At 44.1% G+C, this 23,545-nt stretch overlaps 1 protein-coding gene across 7 annotated transcripts in view; it reads left to right on the top strand.

Annotated features, from left to right (window-relative positions):
- The first annotated feature begins 8,076 nt into the window (after positions 1-8,076).
- The window catches only part of TNIK (TRAF2 and NCK interacting kinase), a 318,965-nt gene continuing 303,496 nt past the window's right edge, over positions 8,077-23,545 (top strand). For all 7 annotated transcript variants that reach the window (XM_090055644.1, XM_090055648.1, XM_090055647.1 and 4 more), the window contains exon 1: positions 8,077-8,202. In XM_090055644.1, coding sequence (XP_089911770.1) covers positions 8,146-8,202 — 57 coding nt within the window. In that variant the 5' untranslated portion in view covers positions 8,077-8,145. The remainder of the gene's footprint in view (positions 8,203-23,545) is intronic.

Genomic DNA, 23,545 nt, shown 5'->3' with positions numbered 1-23,545 from the left:
CTTGTGGTTCCCATATCTTGGGCTGCCTAAGGTGTAAAAATAGCCAGGGAAGAAGTGGTGGAGAGGTCGCTACTAAGCACTGGGTCTATGCCTTAAAATCAAGCCTACTCTACATGATGATTTTATCAAACTTTCAGATCAGAGGTTCTTTAGAAAATAGACTCTGGAAAGACTTCCTTAACCTGAAAGATATCGTGGAATCTTGTTGCTGGAATGGATTGAGAAAGCAATAACTGGTGTGCCATAGAGGTTTCATTCACAAATTTAATACTTGAGATAGCAACATAAAGGACTGAGTTAATATTCCCACACATAGCTGGGGCCACATGTCTTGCTGGTGAGTGCAATTGCATTACTTTCCTGCAGTCAGTGTGAAAATAGAGTTTTTTATTGGTTTTCTCTGCATTTCTAATTGGTGGGGGCTAAGGTCCTCTTACAGATTCTATAAATCCTTCTCCATCAGCACAATTGGTCTTTGATGGTTTATCTCTCTGGAGAAGAGGCATAACAAAGAAGAGGTTAATTGACTAAGCCAAGCCCTGTATTGCTAGCATAGCATGTTCTGAAGAGCAGCGTGGAAATGTGTTACCTAAATAAATAATGCATTAAGCTTCAAATACTATACCCAGGATACTAGGAGGCTCATGGAGACAAAATGTCAGCCTGCATATAGTAAGCAAAGTAAACAAGCCCCAGCAAATACAGTTCAATTTTATTATAAACATTGCATATTCATGAGTAAGTCTTGGTGTGCTATATAATGCAGGACTACTGTAAGGGGCATTGACATCTGCCAACCTGGAAAAGCATCATTTAATCCACACAGGCCAAATAGAAAGCCTAATGCACATACACTGCATGCACAAGAAGCAGCAGCATTTCTTTGAATACACTTGATGTCATAATGTTGCTTGTAGGAGGTGCCTAAGGCTGGTGAAACTACATGCTGTAGACACATGAGTCCTCTAGAGCAGTGGTCTCCAAAGTGGGGTGCATGCACCCCAGGGGGTACACAAGATGATTCATTGGGGTGCGGGAAGAAAATATTACAACTTCTATTTATATTTATTTTTTATCTAAAAAAATAAGAAAGAAATTAAGCTTTACTAATATTCAATATATGGATTGACACAGGCGCCCTTCCTTGGTCCGTATGTCAGACAGTCACGTGTCACATATGGTATGTGAGGTATCCTGAGGGAAGAGTGGGAGTTCCACAACACAGAGGGGTTGACAGTGGTGCCCTCACTCGTATATTGGGGGTATATGCTCAAAAATTTTTTACTGATAGGCGTGTGTGATCAAAGAAGTTTGGAGACCACTTCTCTAGAGGATGAAAACACAACTGCAATGGCAGGCACATAAAAGAATAACTACCATTACCCAATGCAAAATCTGCTGGGGAAGAACATGAGCTGGGAAGAGTGGGCTGTATGAACCACCTGGTAAAATGTGCCATCATACAATTTCATGCACAATATCTTAAGGCTCTGCTATTTAAAGGCATAGAGTTGTTCTCTGTGGATAAATCTAGAGAGCTAGCGGTCACAAAGAGACCATGCTGATTCCCCCTTGCAATGATTACATACCTTTATAGTTGAATTTTTTTTTAAAAGATGCAACAATTTTTCTATTTGAAGGAGGGTTCCAGGTTGTATATATGCTCTAGGCCAAATCCTGCTGTCTTGGCTTACACAAGTAGTCCTGCTGAGCTCTGAGAAGGCAGGGGAAATGCTTGCATGGTTAATTAAGGAGGATTCAGCCTTGAAACGTTCTATTAAAATTGTCATTTCGGAGCACCCTTGCTCCGAATAGGCAACATCAAGAGTGATTCCAACTTTGACTTCAATGGAGTCACCCTGGACTTACCCCAGTATAACCAAAACCCAGATAAGTAACTCCCATTGTTACAGGTGCCTCTCTGTGGCAACGGATACCTATCAGTACTGACATTTATACTGCTTCCCCATCCAATTGTATAGTGTAATCACCACCAAAATGCATGACAAAATGATATCAAATGATTCCAGAGACCTTTCCTTTTATGAGATGTTTTATAGAATAGAATCCTACTGCCACATTCACCAGAATCCAAGATGACCCTGAATTTAAGACAATGCCTCCAATAATTAAATTCTGTTCATGGAAAACTTATAAAGGTGGTAGGGGCCGGTGGTGGTCAGACAGGCAGTGGGGGGTAAGGTGGTAGGGGAGGCAATGAGGGAAGGCAGTGGGGGGATAGCTGGTGGAGGCAGGGGATATGGGGGGTTAAGGCAGCTTGCACTCTGTCCCTTGTACCCACATACCTGGCCCCCTGTTGCCTGATCCTCCCCCACTGCTTGCTCAGCTGCCTGTATCCACATTAGTTCTGCACCCCCACCCACTACAGCCTCTGTCCCCTTCTACAGCCTTGGACCCCCTGTCCATTACAAAGGTATTTCTATGTGAAACAGAATAAGGAAAGGACTGAGAACATCATGTGATTCATGTAGACCTCCCAGTAGCCACCAGGAGTTACATTCAAATGCAATGAATCTGACCCAATACACTAAAGAGGAACAATTCCTGATCACTTTGCCAGTACCCTAAACCTTTCAGTTGGCTCCCTTACTCCTCGGTGAAAAGCTGATATGTTCAGCTAGATGACTGGCTTCAGGAGCTGTGGCTGTAAGAAGAACCCCAAATATGACAAGAGTCATGACAGAAGGAACTGCACTGAGGGGATGGGCATATAAATAATTTAGCACAAGGTAAAAGAAGGCAGGGCTATACCGTGCATTGCATGCTCCTCAGAGCATACACCCACATGCACACTCTTACCCTACAGAGCTATCACCCTGCAGTCTATCCCTTGATAAAAGAGAGATAACTACTGTGTTGTAGTTTTGTGTGAATGTGGGCAGTTACCATACAGCAGCTAATGTACTGTAGAGCCCCAGCACCTTTTAGCCAATGGTAAAGGCTTTGTATGCCCACATCCCAGTAGCATGTTCATGTGAGGATGTCAGAAACGGACTAAAAAGGTACTTTTCTACAATGTTCCCTTCCCTGGTGGGGATGTCAGGAATCAGGAATAGGAGGATTGACATGAAGGCCTTCCAAAATCTGACTGCTTGGGGATTCTGGCCCCACTCCTGTTGGCCTTTTTGGGTTTTTTGCACATCAAAGCACCTTGCACTTGCACAGAACTGGGATATTCCACACATTCAAAAACAAGTGGAAACTCATAACTTTAGTGTCTCTCTCTTTGAATTAGAAACAGCTTATCCACTGCAGGTGGGGCAAGCATAAAACTAAATAAGTTTCTGGGAAAAGTTTTGCAAGGCAAGCTGCCCCCAGAGTGCCCTCCAAGGTCACAGGTGCATGTTCGTATTGGTCCCACGCATCTATAGTTGGGGATGCTTCCAGGAGTTTATGCCTCATGGCATCACCTATGCCGGTCATGCTTCTGGCATGTTGTGTAATTTTTTTTCCAAGGAATGATGCTGAAGTTTCCCCACTGCATGCACGCATACCCTGTCTTAAGATATGGGCAGTGCTAATTCTCTGCCCAAAGCACAGACATGGTGTATTATAACAGGCTGCTACCAGTTACTAGAATGGGAGTGGGATTCAGAAGTACCTGGCCCTTTTCCCCTCCATCACCTCCAATAATGAGATTCTACTCTTGGAAGATGCATAAAGGCAGTAGGGGCAGGTGGCAGGTAACCAGTCAGGCAGTGGGGTAAGAAAGTAGGGGGTATGTTACTGGTGGGAAAGGCAATGAGGGCAGGCATTGGGGCGTGGGTCAAGAAGCTTGGCCCCTTCCCTTTGCATACCTGGTCCTCTGTTGCTTGGCTCTCCATCACTTGCCCACCAGTCTGTACCCCATTTCCTCTGCCCCCCACAGCCTCTGTGCCCATACCTGCCCCCTTCTGCAGCTTTGGGCCCCCTACCCCCTCTTTCCCTGGTCTCCCCCTGCAGCTTCTACCCCCACCCCTCCCAATCCACTTCTCCTCAGCTGCTTATCCTTGCTTTGCTCCAGGAGACCTGGTGCATGGGGCACAGCTCCATTCGCACCTGGTAGCAATGGTGGTAATGTGGTAGCTCTGGACCCAGCTCCAGCCGCAGCTGCTAACTGGGCTGGCCTGGGGCTGTGCTTCTTGAGCCAGGCTGGAATGGGGCCAGAATCTGCTGGAGCAGGGCGAGGGTATGTAGTGGAATTGAGGTAGGTGGGCGAGTAGAGGAGCTAAGGGAGTAAAGCTAGTGGGGGACAGGTGGTAGCTGTTGGGCTGGAGCCAGACCCACAGCAACTGCCTACCCCCACACTGGCACATACTCAAATCCAACTCAAGGCCTTTTTCCCCCATATAAAATAGGGGATAAAACCTCATTTTGGGTTTGACCCAATACAATCATTCTTTATGGAAACATGAAACCTTTCAGTGATGCATAGGGCTTCAAATGGAGTTATCTCATTGATATGTGGCCTAGCAAGCACTTAGATGCTTCCATCAAGCAGATGAGAGAAGTAATGGAATTACTTTTGACAGAGGTGCATATAACTAAACTTGGATCTTATCTGTTAGAGGCAGGTTGTGGTTAATGGCATCTATCTGGTTGTGAAGAGACTTGTCTAGATGGCTACAAGAAGCCCATTTTAACTTCCTGCTCCCTGTTGGAGACCCCTTAGTCAGGTTTTGGCACTACTGCTGGGAATGAGAGTCATTCTAGCCAGAGACTTCAAGGTCATCCTCCCAGTAAGGTAATACCCAGAGTTTTTGCTTTGGGCTGCCTGCCGACTCAGTAATAAAGGGCATCAGGGAAACATTCAAACATTTTTTTTCATAATCATCGGGGCTAGGTTTGTTAATAAGGCATACTTAGCTTTGAACATGTCATGGAGGAACACAAGTGATATGCAGATAAGCCTCATGCAGAAATCCTGTACTGCAGCCTCTCATTATTGGTTTGGATACCATTGTTTTGCAAAGATTAGAAACTGTAAATAACAACACATTGACAAGAGGATCTATATGTGAGAGTAAAGCACCCAGATTGTCCTCCAGCTACTTTGCAAATCTCCAGAGAAACCTCACATTGGCATAAGAGGGGCTAGCAATCCAAAAGCGATGATGAATCAATTAAAATGCATTTGCAAAGATCAATAGATGCGGGTTGGACACAAGTAGCCATTAATTTCTGAGTATCTTCTAACACAGCTGCAGCAGTAATCATGTTAGCTTGAAATCCAATTATTATGCATTTAATAGAGTATTAATATTTAAACACACTTTAGTGTGTTTAGGCAGTGCCTTTTAACTGCTGTATCCATGTAAAAGCACTGGTCCCCAGCCTCAGCTGGAGTAAATCGGTTGGAAATCAATAGCAAAATGCCACTTTACACCAGCTGTAACTGTGAGCTAATGCACATAGAAATAGGCTAACCAAATATATGGGGGAAGAAGAGCACTGGCCAACACAGTCATATGTCTACTGTGGTTCATCATGTACACAGCCAAAGGGGAGTCCACTCTGTGTCATCAGAGATGTAATCCTTCTGTGGCTGAGCAATAGGACTGAACAGGGGCCCTACATGTGAAGAAATGCACCATAATGGGAAAGTATAGTTTAATATTGCACTGACCCATCTTAGGTCCAGTCAATGAACTAAAATTCTCCAGTTCAGATCAACCTGACTCTAAATTAATTTTTGTGAGTAGATTTTTATGGACAGAAAATAATAATAATAAAAAACCAAAATGGTAACATCAAACTTCTCCCTTGAAAAAATGAAATTTTGTAGAAACTTCCTTTTCCATTGGAAATATATCATTCCTAGCAGGCATTCCTTAGTATCCTGACTAGTTTATGCTTCCATTTCTACCAGGAAGGTCTGTACAACACCCAGAAATTTGGAGATTATAACATAGCCACATATCCTTACCCACACACTCTTTAATGGTGAAGTAATTTCTTTTTGTAAATCAGCCTTATTGACAGATGTTTACTGGACCAGGAACTGCCATTTTTGCATACTGAAGTATTTTGAAGCAATTGGGATTTTTTACTCCATTGCCCCTATAACTTACCATAATTTACTATATTTATGACATTACTGATCTATACCGTCTTCAAGGACAAATTAAAGGCCCCAAATGAAGTAACTGTCCTATCCTGGGCACTTCATATGGATGCAGAGATCCATAATAATCTGTCCATTTGCAAGACTGGGGCTATCATTTTAAGGAAGAAAGTCGTCTCTCATTTCCACACCTGTTTTTACAAATAACACTTTGCCTTTTTAAATGGAAAAGCTATTAGAACAACACATTCTCACTTTCTGCTCAGCTTATTCTTTTTCATTCCCCCCCCGCTTGAAAAAATGAAAGCAGCACTGCTGTGGTCATATTTGTTTGTCACTAGCTTTTAGCTACTTTTGCTTTCAGGTCTCTGTGTATTATCACAATATTGCAATGCCTGGGTTGCAACCGCTGCAGACAACATTTGTACATCAAAGAGTTCCAGTCCATTATTAAACAAAATGAGAGAGACACAGACTTGGAAATAATTTGCTTACTCCTTGCTTGTATTTAAGTGTTTATTCAAGACTGTAAAATGTAAAATTCAGGATTTGGGGCAAATATGATCTTTCTAATGCTAGGAAGTTTTAATTGCTCTACCACATATTAATGTCTCTGGATTCATTGTACTGAAGACAGCGATGTGGTTGTCACCCTGCATCACCTTGTGATTTCCATCTGCTTCTGCATGTTTCATTTACCTGCAAAATACTTAGTCACCTGGAAAAAAATACCTTCTGCTTTGCACTTGGAATTTTGTATGGGGAAACACTGGAACTTCCACTATTGTTCAATGGTGCTGTTGCTCCATTTCTCACCATGTATGGGGAACTCGGTGATCGGCACTCTTAATAATAAGGTTCAGCTCTAGAGCTTTGAACCTCCCTCCTGGCAGGCTTAGTCGGCACGTGCAGCCACGGTACTTTGAACATGGGACATAGCAGGGTTGGGCAATGAGCTTCCTCTAGTTCCGCAACTGGTTTAAGACAGCCTGTTGCTGATGAGGAAACGTCAGCAGCTTGATGCTGTTTTGCAAGGCCAGTCTCTTCTGCAGCCTGTTTCTACCAAATTGCTCAGAGAATAAATGTGCTGTGTCTCCGACTACCAGCTTTTTATGAATATGTTGCAGCAGTCAAGTGGCCCTATCGCCTGTAGGATTATTTGCAATTAAAAAAAAGAGCATCTCAATCCATGCATACAAAAAAATCCTGCCTCTCTCCAGGAGACAAGCCTCTTCCAGTTATGTTTCCACTTAGCCACTCTGCATGTTGCAAGATCCCTTCACACACCTGAGAGATTGGATAACAGATTCCAGTATGGTCCCCCCGAAGCAAGAAAGTGTATCAGTAAGACCAGACTGGGGTGCTTGAGAGACCACTCCTGAATAAGGAATAACAAATGAGGACAAAGGGAAAACCGGGTCCCCCTGAAAACGGATGGACTCGGCTGGCTCCTATCCGTGCTTCTTCCCAAACCCAACACCTGTGTGCGCTGCGCCCCTACCAAGAGGGCCCAAATCCCGACTGCAACGCCGTGCCGAGCCAGGTAAGTCCTGGGTGGAGCTCCGTGTGGATCAAGCTCATGGCTGGACTTCCCCGCTCCTAATTCGCCGGCCCGACCGGAGAAGCAGCGCCCGGCGGCCTCCAGCCCCGATCCGAGCACGGCGGCTCGAGGAGCCGCTCGTCTGCTGCGCTCACAGTCACGGGAGGGCTGGGGCCAAACGCGACTTAAGGATCCCGGCGCTCTTTGCGGGCACACGCGCCCAGGGCTGGATTTTCCCTCATCCTGCGCCCAGCCCCGGACGGACACCTCCGAGCACCACAGCAGGGCCCTGCAAAGCAGCCCCTGCCCCCGCGGGCGGAGGCGGAGGCACGTCAAGGCCGCGCTTCTCCGCCGGGCGGGGGTGCTGCACTTGTTCCTGGGGCCGGGCGGGGAGGCCCCGCCCCCTCCCGCTTAGCCCCGCCCCCTCCCCTGCTCCGGAGCGGCGGCGCGTGCGCGTGTGCGGGCGTGCGGCCGCGGAGAGGAGGCAGGAGGCGGGAGGCGGCGGGTGGAGGTCCCGCGGCGCCCGGCGAGCTGAGGCAACATGGCGAGCGACTCCCCGGCTCGCAGCCTGGACGAGATCGACCTCTCTGCCCTGCGGGTGAGTGCTCGCCCCCGGCCCGAGGGTCCTCTGCCTTTTTGGGGTGGGTGAGGTGGATGATGGTGTGTGAGCGTGTAAGACAAGTAGTGATGGGTGTGTGTGCATGGGGGGGCGGTGTGTACAGACATGTACAGGACTGATGCTCCTGCAGGAGGGGAAGGGGACGGGGTTGCAGTGTCCCCACGTTCCCGCGCCCCGGGGTGCAGTGTGGGGTGGCTTCAGCAGGACCCTCTCGGGGGGTTTGCACCCGGGTTTTCGGGGGAAAGCGTGAGGGGGCCCCCAGCCCCATGGATGCTGCCGCCCGGGTGGGGCATGGCTGTGGTATGGAGGTGCCCCCTTGGAGCAGCGGTGGCTGCCGTGCTCCTTTTGTCGATGCAGCGCTGTGCTCCGCGCATCCCCCTTGGGTGCCTGCTCTTCAGTTGCCTTTGCACAGGCTGGGCTGTCTGTTTTTTTGTTGTTTTCTTTTTTTTGTTCCCCCCCATCCCGCCCTTCCTCCCTGCCCTAGCTCAGAGGCATCTGGAGAGCGCTGTCTTTCCCCTTCCAATGCAAGTGAGGTTGTCTTTTGTTTGTTTTTTTTCCCTCTACCTGACGGAGCCCTGCGCTGAAAACAAAAAACCGTAGCGCAGAGAGGATGTGGCTCTTTTTGTCCTCGGATGCAGCGTCTCTTTACAGTAGCAGCTCCTCTGCCGGTCGCCTCGCGCTTCCCTGCCAACCGCCTTGGCTGTCGTGGGGCCACAGGGGTTGAGTCCATCTTGATGTGATTCTTTTGCTGTGAAATTTGGACTTTGCAAACCGGGGATGTTCTCCCCCATTCCCCCCCTTCCCGCCTCCCAATCACCACCATCTTCAGTCCTCTCCAGGGAATGGGCATATGCCTCCTTGCCCTTTTCATCAGGCATCACCTTGCCTTCTCGGGTTTGATTTAAGCATATATGCTTAACAGCAATGCACGTGTGTGACTACACACTACAACATGCTGAATCTGGTTCACACCCTGTGGAGCACATTGTTGCACACTGATGCTGAGCCCCGGAGCATTTTGTTTTCTTGCCTCTTCATCTGCTGTAATCTGCTAGCCCTGCTCCTTCCCTCCCACGCTTCTTCTAAGTAAGACTCTTATTTGTATTTACAATAAACCAGAAATGTATATGGCACATCAAAGATGGCAGCCAGTGTTTTTGTATTGTGATGTGTCTCTTTCTCCCCCTGTTTCTATAATTCCCTCCCCCCACCTTTCTCATATATTGCTGGTTTCAGCTATCCACTACTGGAGTCCTTCAGGGGAGTAGTGTTTAATCTGGACATGGCTGCTGAAATGTTGTCTGAAGGAGCCTTCCTTTATTACAGTAAGACTGCTTAGTACACCTTGCTGGTACAGGTGTTTAAGAAAAATAAAATCAAGCGATGCCCACTGAAGACTTCCAAGACTGTTGTGTGTCTTTGTTTTGTTTTGTGTGATGGTTTTGTTTTGTTTTGGTTTTTTTTACAAATAATGTTTGCTTCAAGGCAAACCCAAAAAGATGCCTGTCTTATTCACATGCCCTACTTTTCTTTCTGCTTCATTCCTGGCTCATTAATAGTGTAAACCAGTGGTTTTCAACCTAGACCCCTGGGGGGTCTGCAGACTATGGTCACAGTCATCTTTCACAGACCCCTTAGACAATCAAGAAGTATGTGAATACCCACACTTGCCGTTCAAGGGGGTCTGCACCTCTATTCAGAAATTTTTAGAGATCTGCACATGAAGAGAGGTTGAAAATCACTGGTGTAAACAATTGCTCCACAGTTGCAAGTGTGGACAGGATGAGGAATATGTGGGTCCTTCAATTTTTAAAAACAAACATTCAGTTCTAGTTTACCTCCCCTGCCTCAGTATCTCAGGAGAAATGTCAGTCAATGGAATAATAGCCCTATAAAGCAAACATCCTGGAGTATCAGCCCCTCTGCATGTTGGTTTTTGTTTTGGGAACAGCAGCAGTTGAATTTTCTTAATGCCTGAAACAAACAGTCTTAAAATAATCCCTGCTTTTTGTTTTTAAGGTATCTGTGTGCATGCAGATGGAGCTTTTTCATTATTATTTTTTTTTCTCCATGGACTATACCCAGAGCAAGTCTGAATTGTCAGTGCAAATACAAATTAAAAATCCTCGACTGTAACTGCATTTGTTATGACTCCCCCTACGTGCTTTTTATCACGGACTCTTAGGCTTGGACAGATCTTGATGGTCATTTAACGCAGGGTGTGTTTATTCCTAAACCATCCAGGACCAGTGCCTTTCCAGCCTCTTTTTTTTAAAGTCTCCCATGAAGGAGACTCCACATCTTGCCCAGGGAGCTTGTGTCAGCTGTGCCCCATGCCGCTAAAAGTAGTCTTATGAACTGGATCAGTCATGGGATCAAGTGGCCTTCTTTGCTGGTAGATGTGCCTCAAAGGATGCTAGATGTTGTATCCATTTGATGGTGTCAGTATTCAGTGGTGGGGGCAGGAGAACAGTGGAGAATACAAAACATACTTTGTGTATCTTCATGTACTAAACTGAAGGAAATTTGTCCAGAGCTCCCAAAACAGTGACAGCTCATATGGGAGAGAGCCCAGTTTGTGTCTAGTACATCAGATAAATTGTTCAAGAGTTGTCAATCTTTGTGATCACTTGCCCTCCTGTAATGCTTCAAGGTCAGCAGGGCTTTGGGTGGGCTGCCGCACTGACTTGCGGTAACCCCAGGCAGCTGTAGTCTAACTTTGCGCTCTACACCTGCGGGTCAGCGTTGGCTCACTTGGGCCTTCACGTCTCTTCTGCACTGAAGATGGTGAACGCTTCCTGGATAGAGACGGAGCCCTAAGAGGGAGAATCTCAACCACTGTATAACATACATGGAAGAAACCTATTTATGGAACTTTCACTTAAACTATGCAACAGGTTGATTTACATGTGGGATAAGAGTAGGATCCTAATTTGTTGCAAAATAGCTCGTCTAAACTGAATGCATTTAGTACTAGAATAATTGTTAAAGGTCAAATATTCAACGGATGCATTGAGGAGGGTACAGTCTTCCCCAGTGTTTGCATCAGAAATCAATAGTAAATTTGCTGCCTGAGCACAAAACATGGCAGTACAGAGTAATTTCACAAGGCTCACAATCTCATTTGATTAGAAAATCGGGCAAGTGTCACATTGCTGCAGGTTTGTGTATACCTGGATGAAGGAGATGTTGTTCTGGGATCTAGGTGTTTGAAGCAGTGAAGAACAGCTTTTAAAATGGATTTGGCATACAGTCAATGAAGGTCTAGTTGATTTAACAATTCATGCTAAAAGCCAGAGGAAATATTTGAAAGAAATGTTTGGGAAACTCATCACTGTATCTGACTCAATTAGTGTTGTTTTTCACACCCTCTTCCCCACCCCCCCAAACATAGTTAACAAATGCACGTTAATGAAGAAAGCAAGTAGACTAACACTACTTTTGCTACTAATCGTCTTTGCCATACAGATACGTATTTCTTTTCTCATACAGGTACGTATTTCTTTTCTGATTTCCTTTCCTGTCAGACACCCCTATTTCCAGTGATGTGGAATCACATACAGGGTGTGGTTTGAATAAAATAATCCTGCCTGCCATTGTTCATGCCATCCTGTTTTATTGCTCGTAGTAGCCATGGGCTACTTGCTTAAGTAGGACTTACAAATTTGGACCGTAAGATGTCTAAATACCTCCTTGTTGTCTCACCAAACTAGGCGTTATCTTAGCCAGTGCTCTCTTGTCCAGCAGGACAGTGCACATGACTTAATCGTATTGTTTCGTAATCAAAAACTAAGCGCTGGGACCTTGTGATAAAATGCATGGTAACTGGTAAGTACCTCTTGGATTTAACCCACCTTCTTTGCTGCCTCCCTCAATCTTTTATACAGTATTTATCACCACAGTGCCTTAGCTGCAATAGGAAGAGCTGGGTTCAAAAGGAAAGGCAGGATGAGACCATAAATGTTGGAAGAATTGTTGAAATATTGATCTGCCAGAGGTCTTCTGATAATAATGAGTATTGTTAATGTTGCAGAAAACTGTAATTTAAAATGATGAGGCCATTGAACAGGTAGCATGGCGTATTATATTAACACAGGGATTAGATAAATCATAAAGTAATGGTCTTTTGTATGGGGATGGGAGATATTAGGGGTTTATATATATATGTTTTGCCTTTCAGCATGTTTAATAGCAGAATGAGAATGGCATGGCTATTAATGTTCAACATTGAGAATAGTGTAGGCTATTGACATTCACTTCCAAGAGCACGGTTTTTAGAATAAAAATGAGAGTTTAAGTAACTAGAGATGCAATAAGACTCTCTGCTTGTACACAAGGAACAGCATACTGTGCATCGCTATATAACGTATATTTAAAATAAATCCATTTTGTGGTAGAAAGGTCCTGTAACCTTTGAGAAGGTGGCCTTCTTTTTTTTTTTGTGGCCAACAGCTTATCTTTTGGTAACTTTCCTCACCTTGTGTATAGTGCAGGACTTAGTTTATTTCAGCAAAACTGTATAGTGGTTGACCAAATATGACCATAAGGAAAATGCAGTAGCTCAAGTGTTGTAGGTGGCCCCTCAGCTATCGCAGGTACTTGAGCATAGATTGTGTTATAGAATACCCAGTTATATAGTTGCATTGCTTTAGGAAACAGTGCCCTTTGGACTAGTATGGTTCTGTTTGGCTGTAGTGTGCTAGGTACTCTTTGTTCCTATCTGTGACTTAAATCTGAAGGACTACATAGCAAATTCATCACTCGCCACATCCTTGGAAAGACTAAGGAGAAGGGGCTAATTAGAAGGTAATAATAATAATAATACTAATAGTTCCTATTCTGATTGGTAAAAAGGGTTTTATGTGGGTCCATCTGGAAAAGATGCTAACTGCTCAGTAGCCTAATAACACTGCAAAGTAGTGCGCTGGGCAAACCCAATGCTAATAGTAGCATTAGGCTACTGCACAGTTAGTGTCCGTAAAAGCCTGTATGATGGTGCTACTGTGCAGTAGCGCTAGTTACTGTGCATTTATTTAGTACTTGGTTTTGCAAGTACTAATCTTAATGCACAGTAACTATGGTGCATTAATACAAGTGTAGACGCACCCTGAATGGGACTTTATAAACCAAGAAAAGTCTCTGGAAGTCTTAGGATCCAAGGAGTGAGCAACATGGGTGATGTTGTGGTGGGTGTCTGCTGAAGACCAGAAGGATGAGGTTTGCTTTCAACAGCTAGCAGAAGTTTCCTGATCACAGGCCCTGTTCTCATGGGGGACTTCTTTCACCCTGACATCTGCCAGGAGGGCAAAACAGCAGTGTGCAGGCAATCCAAGACGTTTTTGGAGAGTGTTAGGGACAGCTTCCTAGTGCAAGTGATGGAGAAGCCAACTAAGAGCTGTGCTTTTGACCTGCTGCTCACAAACAGGAAGAATTGGTGGGGAATGCAGTAGTGGATGGCAGCGTCTGACCCTGAGGTGCTTGAGTTCAGGATCCTCAGTAAAGGAAGGCAGGAGAGCAGCAGAATAAAGACTCTGGACTTGAGACTCACTCGGGGAACTGATGGGCAGGATCTCCTGGGATGCCAGTCTGAGGGGGAAGGGAGTCCATGAGAGCTGGGTGTATTTCAAAGAAACGTTACTGAGAGCTCAGGAATGAACCATTCTGACGCACAGGAAGACTAGCAAGTATGACAGAAGACCAGCTTGGCTTAGGGAATTGTTTAGTGAGCTAAAACAAAAAAGGAAGCTTACAAGAAGTGGAAGCTTGGACAAAGGGCTGGGAAGGAATATACGAGTATTGCTCAGACATGCAGGGATGAAATCAGGGATGAAATCAGGACCAAAACACAACTGGAGTAGCAGCAAGAAAGGGATGTGAAGGGTAAAAAGAAGGGTTTCTAGAAGTGTGTCAGCAATGAGGAGATCATCAGGGGAAATGTTGGGTTCCTTACTGAATGGGGGAGGCAACCTAGTGACAGAGGACATGGAAATGGCTGAAGTACTCAATGCCGCCTTTACCTCAGTCTTCACAGGCAAGGTCAGCTCCCAGACTACTGCTCCTGGAAGCACAATCTGGGGAGGAGGTGAGCAGCCAACACTGTTGAAAGAATAGATTAGGTAGGGACTCTTATAGAAAAGTTGGATGTGTACTGTGTACAAGTCCATGGGGCTGGATGTGATGCACCTAAGGGTGTTGAGGTTGTTGGCCAGTGTGATTGCAGAGTCGCTGGCCATTATATTTGAAGACACTTGGTGAAGGGGAGATGTCCTGGACAACTGGAAAATGGTAAATATAGTGCCAGTTTTTAAGAAAGGGAAGAAAGAGGAACTACAGATTGGTCAGCCTCACCTCAGTCCCTGGTGAAAATCATGGAGCAGATCCACAAGGAATCCATTTCTAAGCACTTGGAGGACAAGGCGATTAGGAACAGTCAGCATGGATTCACCAAGGGCGTGTCATGCCTGTCCATCCTGTTCAATATGACTGCTTCTGTGGATTCAGGGAGAGCAGTGGACATGATAATACGTTGACTTCAGCAAGTCTTTTGATACAGTCTCCCACAGCATTCTGGTCAGGTGGATGGAAAACTGGCTATATCATCAGACTGAAAGGGTAGAAATCAACTGCTGGATGTCCATTTGGCAGCTCCCGCAGGGACACCAGTTGGAGCCCCTCACGGGTTGGTCCTGGGGATAGTTTTGTTCAATTTCTTCATCATTCCCCTGGATGATGCGAAGGAGTGCATCCTCAGCAAGTCTGCAGATGACAGCAAGCTGGGGAAAAGTAGTAGATATGTTGGAGCATAGGGCTAGGATTCAGTGACCTGGGCAAATTGGAGGACTGGACCAAAGGAAATGTCATGAGGTTCAGTAAGGACAAATGCAGGGTCCTGCACTTAGGATAGAACAATCCCATCCACCGGTACAGGTTGGGGGCTGACTGTCTAAGCAGCAGCTCTGTAGAAAAGGACCTGGGGGTTACAGTGGACGAGAAGGTGAATATGAACCAGCAGCGTGCCCTTGTTGCAAAGAAGGCTAGCATACTGAGCTGCATTAGTAGGAGCATTGTCAGTAGATCAAGGGAAGTGGTTATTCCTCTCTGTTTGGCACCAGTGAAGCCACATCTAGAGTACTGTGTCTAGACATGGGCCCCCCCGCCCCACTACAGAAAAAATAGGGATGGATTGGGAAGAGAGTCCAGTAGAAGACAACAGAAATGGTTTGGCATCTCAGGCATGTGACTTCTGAGGCTGAGGGAACTGGGCTTATTTAACTTGGAGAAGAGATGGGCGGTGGGGAGGGAGGGGATCTAATAGCAGCCTTCAACTCCCTGCAGGGGGGTTCCAAAGAGGATGGAGCTGGACTGTTCTCAGTGGCGGCAGATGACAGAACAAGGAGCAACATTCTCAAGTTGCAGCAAGGGAAGTTTAGGTTAGATATTAGGAAAAACGCTCTCACCAGGAAGGTAGTGAAATACTGGGACAAGTTCCCCACAGAGGTGGTAGAATCTCCATTCCTGGAAGTTTTTACTATCCAGGTAGACAGAGCCTTGGCTGGGATGAGCTAGTTGGGGGGCCCTGCTTTGAGCAGGGGGTAGGGCTAGTTGACCTCATGTGGTTCCTTCCAACCATAACTTTCTATGATTTGAAGAGTAGGTCCAGGGATTATATGAACACAACAAGGTTGGAGTCTGATCTAATATACACCTGGGTGTTTAAAGCTCCTTTTTTGTTTTCAGTGAAGTCTTGCTAGTTCCTCAATTTCTGGGTGCCTCATTTTAGACCCATTAAAAGACGCTTCACTTCCCAAAAGTGCTGAGCACCTGCCCTCTGAAAAAAATCCCTTTTTAAATTGTGTGAAGTAGCACCCACAGTCTCTAGTCACTTTGAAAGCTCTTGGACTTGATAATGATTCCTTGAGAAGACCCTGCAGAAGCAAGGATACCAACTCTCGTTGGACAGTACTGGATGAACCCTACTAAGGTCACTTGTTATTCCCATAACCCTGTCTCTAGTGGTTTATAGTGCATTTTCAACCACCACTTATTTACATTAGCTCATCTTTATCAATTAAGCTAAAAGCTCCTCATTCAGTAAAAATAGTGGTGTTGTACTGTTGCCAGTACTTCATCAAATTGGGGTATATCAAATAGAGTAAGAGATGGATGTAGATTTCATACATCATTATTTTATCACACAACTACTCTAAAACATTGTATGTCCCAGTGAGTTTTGGAGGGAAGTCTTGGGAAAGAGCCTGATTAAAATGTTGCCGCTAAAACGAGGGGGAAGGACTCTGCCACCTGTGAATCTACCCTAGTAGAAATCACTGAGCCCTGCTGCCTATAGACTGGTTTGGAAGGAATCCTTGTTTGTGTTTTGCTTCTGCGTGATATGCTACAATCCAAAGTGTCAGGTGTTTTCTTAAAAATCTTGGGAACGACACGTCCCCCACAACTCCTAACGTGGTCTTCATCATCACTTACGGCACATAACTAACAAAGTGCTGAACTGTCAATATGCTGTGGATTCCAAGTATAAACACTTCCAGCACATGCATGCACTTAAATATATTTAAACCTATTTTAGGAAGAAAAAAGATGTTTAGCACATGCTTAAAGCTAAATATGCTTATGTGCCTTGGTGAAGAAGCATGTAGTCTTCAACTGGGGACTGCGCATGTGTTCTGTTTTGTTTTATGTTTATGTATTTTTGCCGGAGTCTTTGGTTAGGGTGATGAGAGCTTTGGTTTAAAGCAAAATGAAAAAGATCTATCTCCAGTCCCTCTCCTTTTTACCTCTAGTCCCATCAGCAGCAGTTAGTGAAAGCCAAGGAGTAAAGGTTCTTGCTAAAAACACAGGTAGCTCTTTGTTGGTACTGTGCATCCTGTATGCATGATATCCTGTTTTCAGTCTTTGTATAGGGGGTTGCTCTCCATGCCCCACTCCTAGGTCTTGGCAACTCAGGTGAGATTGTTTTGAAACCTTAACGTGGGTGAGATGTTTTGAAATATTATGTTGAGTAGGTGACACTACTGTTGTTTAAATTCTAAAGTAAAATCATCTTATGATTTGCTTTTGCATTTCTGACTTCCTAATTTCTGAGAATTGTAGGAAGTAGCACTTACATGTTGCCTTTCATCTGAAGTTATATACAGTATCTCTTTTGCATCAAATATTCACTCTGAATAAAAGCTAGTAGTATTTGATTTGAAATGCCCTTAGATTCTGGAATTGTGGATTCAGGTTTATCCATTTGTTGCTAATGGTATAACTGGGGTTGTTGCCTTTGCCTTTGTCTCATGGACACATTTTCCTTTTGGAGGTGTGTTGTGTATAATATCTTTATGCAGGTCTTGGCTAACACTGTGCACTTCTAAACTCTGCTATCAAGGCAGTTGTTTTAAAACTCCAAAACTGGCGCAAATCAGCCAAGCATGTAAGGGCATTCATGAAGTTAACTATGTGCTCGAGCAGATCTGGGTGTGCTTGCATGTTTTGCTCAACTGGGCTTTGGCTATGGTAAAAAAGCCATTAAAATGGTGAATATATAAGGTGTATCCTGATTCCCTGCACATCTAGGAATAACTGATCAGTGTAGACCTCAACCATGTGAAAGGGTCTTTCTATCTGTATTAAATGTAGTGGGTACTGATTGTTAAGAAACTTGTCTTTGAACTGGCTGTGAATGTATTGAAAAATAGTCTGCTGTGTTTTCATCAGGAAGAGATTCACTTGCAAGTTGCCATATATTTCCCTGATGCACAGGTTTTCTTGCATCTTGGCCCTGCAGATTCCAAGACAATCTATGAAAATCCTTCCCTCAAGATCATATTTGAATCTTTTGAATGTACCCAAATTGAGCTTGCAATGGGGATTCTAAATGTCAGTGCCAATTGCTCTGCTTGATTTCTGAAGACCATGGGTAGCATATTGATCTTTTTTCTAATTTATACCTAACTAAAACATAAACAAGGAGCTGTTTTAAAACAGCTCTGTTTAGGCTTGCCACAGCTCGATTGATAGAGGAATCTAGCAGTACCTAGCAAAAGGGGAATGTGATCCAGAGTAATAAAAATTAATTTGATGCAATTTACCGGTGTCAGAGTTGCCAGTCACAACTGGATCAGAGAGAGGGAGAAGAGAATCCAGCTCCCACTGGGCATGAAACAGTACTTTTTCCCTGCCTCCTCCCTCCTGTTCAGGTGCCAATTTCTCTTTTTATTCTGTAATATTATAATTCTCTTCCAGTTTGTAAAGTGGTTTGGGGAATTGATGGTTATAATCACACCCAGCTTCTCTATGCAGCTTTCATTCTCAGCCCTCCAGAGGGAGGTGAATGTCTCTTCCCACTGGTGTCTCAAGGTCACTGATAGCAGACCAGCGGTAGAGAATTCAGGGCTTCTGATACCTGGTGTGTTTTCCCATGCACTGTACTATGTAGTTGGAGAAGCGTAGATCATGTAGCTCTGTTTAAATGAGCAGCTGCATTTACCGATGATAAATCTGATGGCTCTTTTTTTTCCCCCTTCATATTCCCTTTTGTCATTCTGAACTCTGGCTGCACACTGGAGCTGCCTGAGAACAGAAGAGACAGCAAGTGGAACAATTTGTATTAGAGATAAGCAACTTACATGCAGGATGTTAAAACTTATGGTTTCTGGGGGAGAATGGTTAAAGCACACTCCCTTAGGTAACTATACAATTTATTTTCCTGAGCGAGGTGTAGGGCTAATTCTTGGAGGGGCTTGTCTTCCTAGCATGGAGGGGAGGGTGCTCAGTGCTCCATAGGATTGGACCCTCACTTTTTTGCTTTTTATACTGGAAGATGTTTGCTAATTACTTTGGTAAATAGCTTTTTATAACCTCAATGGTGGATTCCCTCCCTCTCCCCCCCCCCCCCTTTTTAAAGTGGTTTAATCATAATTGAATTATAACTTTCTGTACTTCTGATTTTATTTTGAAATAGCAAATGCTTTCAGAGCATAGCGAGCCTTTCTACCTTTCCATCCTGAATGTTTCTTTCTGGTGTTAATTTCCTGCATTACTCACACTCCACCCCACACACAGACTCCCTCTGCCAAAACCCAGAAGTTCAAGGTCTGTATTAGCAATGACAAATTATAAACGTGTATAACGAGGCACTTGGCGTTAGTATATCAGATGCATTTAACATAGCTGAGAGCAAACACTTCCTCCCTCCAGAGTAGGTGAGCAAATACTATGCTGACTTCCTTTCCCAGTGCACACAGCTAACAGGATGGAGCATAGTGAAACCCAGGCGCGAGTGTTGATGGATCCTGGTCCCTGCTTTTTCGTAGAATTGGTCAAGAAAACAGGAAGTCGGGTTCCTTGGTGGAAAACATTGACTCTGTAAATAAAACAGCAAATCTCTACGTTGTCAGAAATCTGACTAACAAAAATCTGAGGAAGCTGATACTCCTGTGAATATTTTATCAAGAGCTCATTATTTATTTTCAAAGAAAACGTTTGAAAGGAGAACTCTCAGCTAGACATGACCAAATGGTTTCCAGCTTACAGTTGATAGAAGCCCTAGACCTAAATATCTCTGGCCAGGCCTGAGTTGCACATCCAGTGGAACACATTGCAGAGAGGTGAGCCAGCCTGTGGCCCTGCCTGTGGTTGGTAACACCTTAAAACAAAAGGATGGAAGTTAAAAATCCTTCCCTAATTTTGGCATGTGATGTGTACATCACTTGGTCTATTTATTAGCATCATGCAGGTATCAGGCAGGTACTCCAGGGCAGCCTCTACAAGCAACTTAACCTTGACCTAGAAAGTGTGCTCCCATAGGGATGGCAGCAGATTCTTTCTCTTTGTTGCCTTCCTCTTGGGTCTTGGTGTGATGAGAATTCCTTATTAAGTGAGGTTATTTCAGACTGAGTTGCATTTTGCAGCAGGCATGGATGGGAAGTGTACTGTTATATTTACCTATGAGGGCCACAAATGGAATAGCTTCTAAAAGGTCACAGTCCTGTTGTGATAATGGACTGGTGTCCTCTATAGTCAGATCTCTGATTTGAAATTGTGTTTAGGCTTTTATCCAGCCCCTGGCCTTGGTGGGTGAGTTGTATGTAGTAGCTATAAACTGGGGTAATGCCTGGAAAAGCATCAACTTAATAAATAATTTCTGGCATCCCTCTGTAAAGAAAGCATTTGTAGTGCACTCCTGATGATCTGTTAGAATAAGGAAAATGTCCTCCATACTGAACTTGTATCAGACAGTAGTGGATGTTGGGGACCATAGGCTTGCTTGGGAAAACATCTGGAAAATCCAGATGGTTCTACAATTCCTATATATTTACTTGTGAGCTGAAAACTAGCTTAGGGTCCTGCAAGAACTGTGCTTTGCTTAATTTGCTCAGGAATCTGGGAATTAGTTACTCATAAGAATAAATTGTTATTGACTCAATTAGTATATCATGTAAACTGCACCACTCCCAAAAGTGTGCATGTATGCACGGACTGGTACAGGGAGAGGTTATTTTAGCTATAAAAGGTACATAACAGCTTTTACCATTCTTGCCTGTTTTCTGTCAAGTGTGTTTGAAGAGCTAAACAATTGGATTCTTATTTTGGAATAACATTTGAAAGCCATGGATGTTGCTTTTATAAATGAATGGAAAATATAAAATGAATGTGGCTATCAACACTTTAAAAAAACAAAACAAAAACCTTTTGCTTACCCGTAATTCAAAACTGGACAGGAGATCTACAATCAGTCAAACAGTCTTTTTTTTTTTTTTTTAAGGCACCGAACATGGTACCTTGCATGACATGCAGGCCTTTAAAAAGGAATTCTCATGTTAACACTGTGCCTTTAACCTGAGAAATGGAGACTGGCTAAATAGGTCCATTAGAGATGGGGAGTCCCTGCTGAAGAAACTGCATGGCTTGAATCCAATAAAATGTGCACAGTAACTACTGTGCCTCGCTACATTTATACATGAAATCAAAGCTGTAGAGGTGTTCAGAATTTATAATTTTTAGATCCTTGCAAGTTTGGGCACTGTTTGTTGTGGGTTTTTTTTAGTAAACGTGTGCTTGTATCTTCCTTTTCTTTCATAATGTTTTATGAAACTGGTAAATAGGAATTCAAGTGGACACATCCCTCCCCAGTTCCTTTCCCCCAGTTTTCTAGATACTGCTTTGTACCACATGTGACATGCCTGACATGGTGACCAGACATCACCCCGATCTCATAAATGCAGTGATCTTCAGATGGTAGAAGCTATAGGAGTGCCAAGCACAATTGTTATCACTGGAATACTTGCTGCACAACAAGATGGTCAGTGGTGAAATTGGAGGATATTATTTGGATACTGAATTTTATTATTTCCCTCCAGTTGTTTTTCTGTGAGTTTGGTCAGATCGGCAACTTGGGTTTAGACGCATCTGACTTTCAGAAGCAACAGATGTACCTTGGGAACATAAATGGCATGCTTTGAGGATTTATTTTTTCGAATGTGCTTAGCACTAGCCCAGATCTGCTTCACTGAAATCAACTTAAATCAAGTTGATTTCAATGAGCGCTCACTTAGGCCAGTAAAAAGGGCTTCTAAATATCCCTACCTGTATGCTGGCACAAATTGGGGAGTTTTGAAACAGGCCAAAATTTTCAAAGTTGGATGCTTAAATTAAGGCACCAAAGTAACATGGGCTGGTTTTTCAGAGGCATTGGAGGAATCAGGTTGCTTCCACAAAGCTGACTTATCTGAGGCAGCCATGATCACAAATCTTGGTCTAAAATGCATGCATCTGAGCTTGTTGAGATGACTAGGATGAAAGCTTTTTGAAGAGGGAACCAAAATACTTCCAAAAAATCTTTAGCTGTTTAAGTTGTCACTTAATCTCTTCTAGTCTATACAGTTTCTTACTGAAGGCAGCTTAACTGGCTCCCTCGTACAGAAACTAGGTAAGAGTAGTTTTTCATAAGCTAACTGACAGTTAAAGCATTCCAAGCCATAGGTTAGCTTCCTGCAGCTTACTAAACACCCGGAACCAAAATAGTTCCAGAAAGAGTGGTACTTCCAGGGATCCAGTGGAAAATATACACCTGTCCCACCTCACAATTGCTTGCTCTTGGCAATGGGAGTGCTGAAGTCTCTGCCAGCAAGTCACGGAATACTTTGCATTTTCTAAATTGCTAGTACTCCATGGGAAAATGACTGGGATGTATGGAGAACCCATGCTTTTCAACTAAAACCAGGGACCTACCCAACAAAAGGAAAAGGGTTGTAAGTACATTTTCAGTCCATGTGGACCAGATGCCTTCACTGCAATAAACCTTCAGCCATTAAATACTGATTAGGTGCAGCAAATACTGCGGTGATTCTGGTCTTCCTTCTGCTTTCTATAGGGACCAGTGTATTAGTGGGACTGGGATGACATGGGTGTTAAGGTGCACAGTTGACAGCCCAGAAGTCGTAAGTTCAAGGCCATCGCAGAAGTGTTCATGTTGCAACCCTGTCATATTCCAGCAACTCTGCAAATTCCGCTAAACACAAACAAAAATAAGTATATTACTATCTTCAAAGAGTCTGGGTAGAGGCTAAATGAAACTCCAGTAATGAGAGGTTTGTAGATGGTCTACCAAGTGAAACTCTCAGGCAGCATGAGTACCTCTAAATTCCTCCCTCCTCCTGCCCATTTGAACAGGTCTTGTAAGGATGCATCTCGTAATGTATGAAACCACACTTTCCCAAGCCAGGTACTTTGAATTCAATTCCATCTCTTCTCTGGCAACGATTCATGGAAATATTGAGTATCAACACAGAATTGATATTTTTGAGTTGTTATGGGCGTGAGCAGTGCAATGAAAATGGAAAGGCAGCTGACTGGTGCAGAAACAAAATGGAGCCCATGAAGTTGAGTTGGGAACAGAGAGATGGTCGTTCTTCAGATGGCACTTAAGGCCATGTTTAAACTGATCTTTTTGCTAGGCAGTATTTAAACATGCACTTAATCCTTGCCTGAATCAATTTGTATCATTAGTATCAGCTCATTCTCAGCAAAGTCAGATGTTTATGCATAATGTGTATGTCAGTTTTGAAATGCTTGAGGAACATGTTAGCCTTGGAAATGGAAAAGACCTGCTGAAGCAACTTTGAAGTGGAGGGGGAAAATGGAAGATAACATGGTTAAAGCAGCCTTAACCTGGAATTCTGAATTGCATCCCGACAGATGCCACTTTGGCATGTAAATTGTGCAGTCAAATGTCCATCTCCTCAGCATGCAGAGGAAGGACTCTTGCACTAGCAAGAATGCATATGCAATACGCATGGTATGGATCCTCCAAATGCTA

The sequence above is a fragment of the Crocodylus siamensis genome, chromosome 6 (genome assembly GCF_052110815.1).
Source record: "Crocodylus siamensis isolate JL-2025a chromosome 6, ASM5211081v1, whole genome shotgun sequence".
Classification (NCBI taxonomy): Eukaryota; Metazoa; Chordata; order Crocodylia; family Crocodylidae; genus Crocodylus; species Crocodylus siamensis.
Note: the sequence above shows the minus strand (reverse complement) of the source record. Positions and strands in the feature narration are given on the sequence as shown.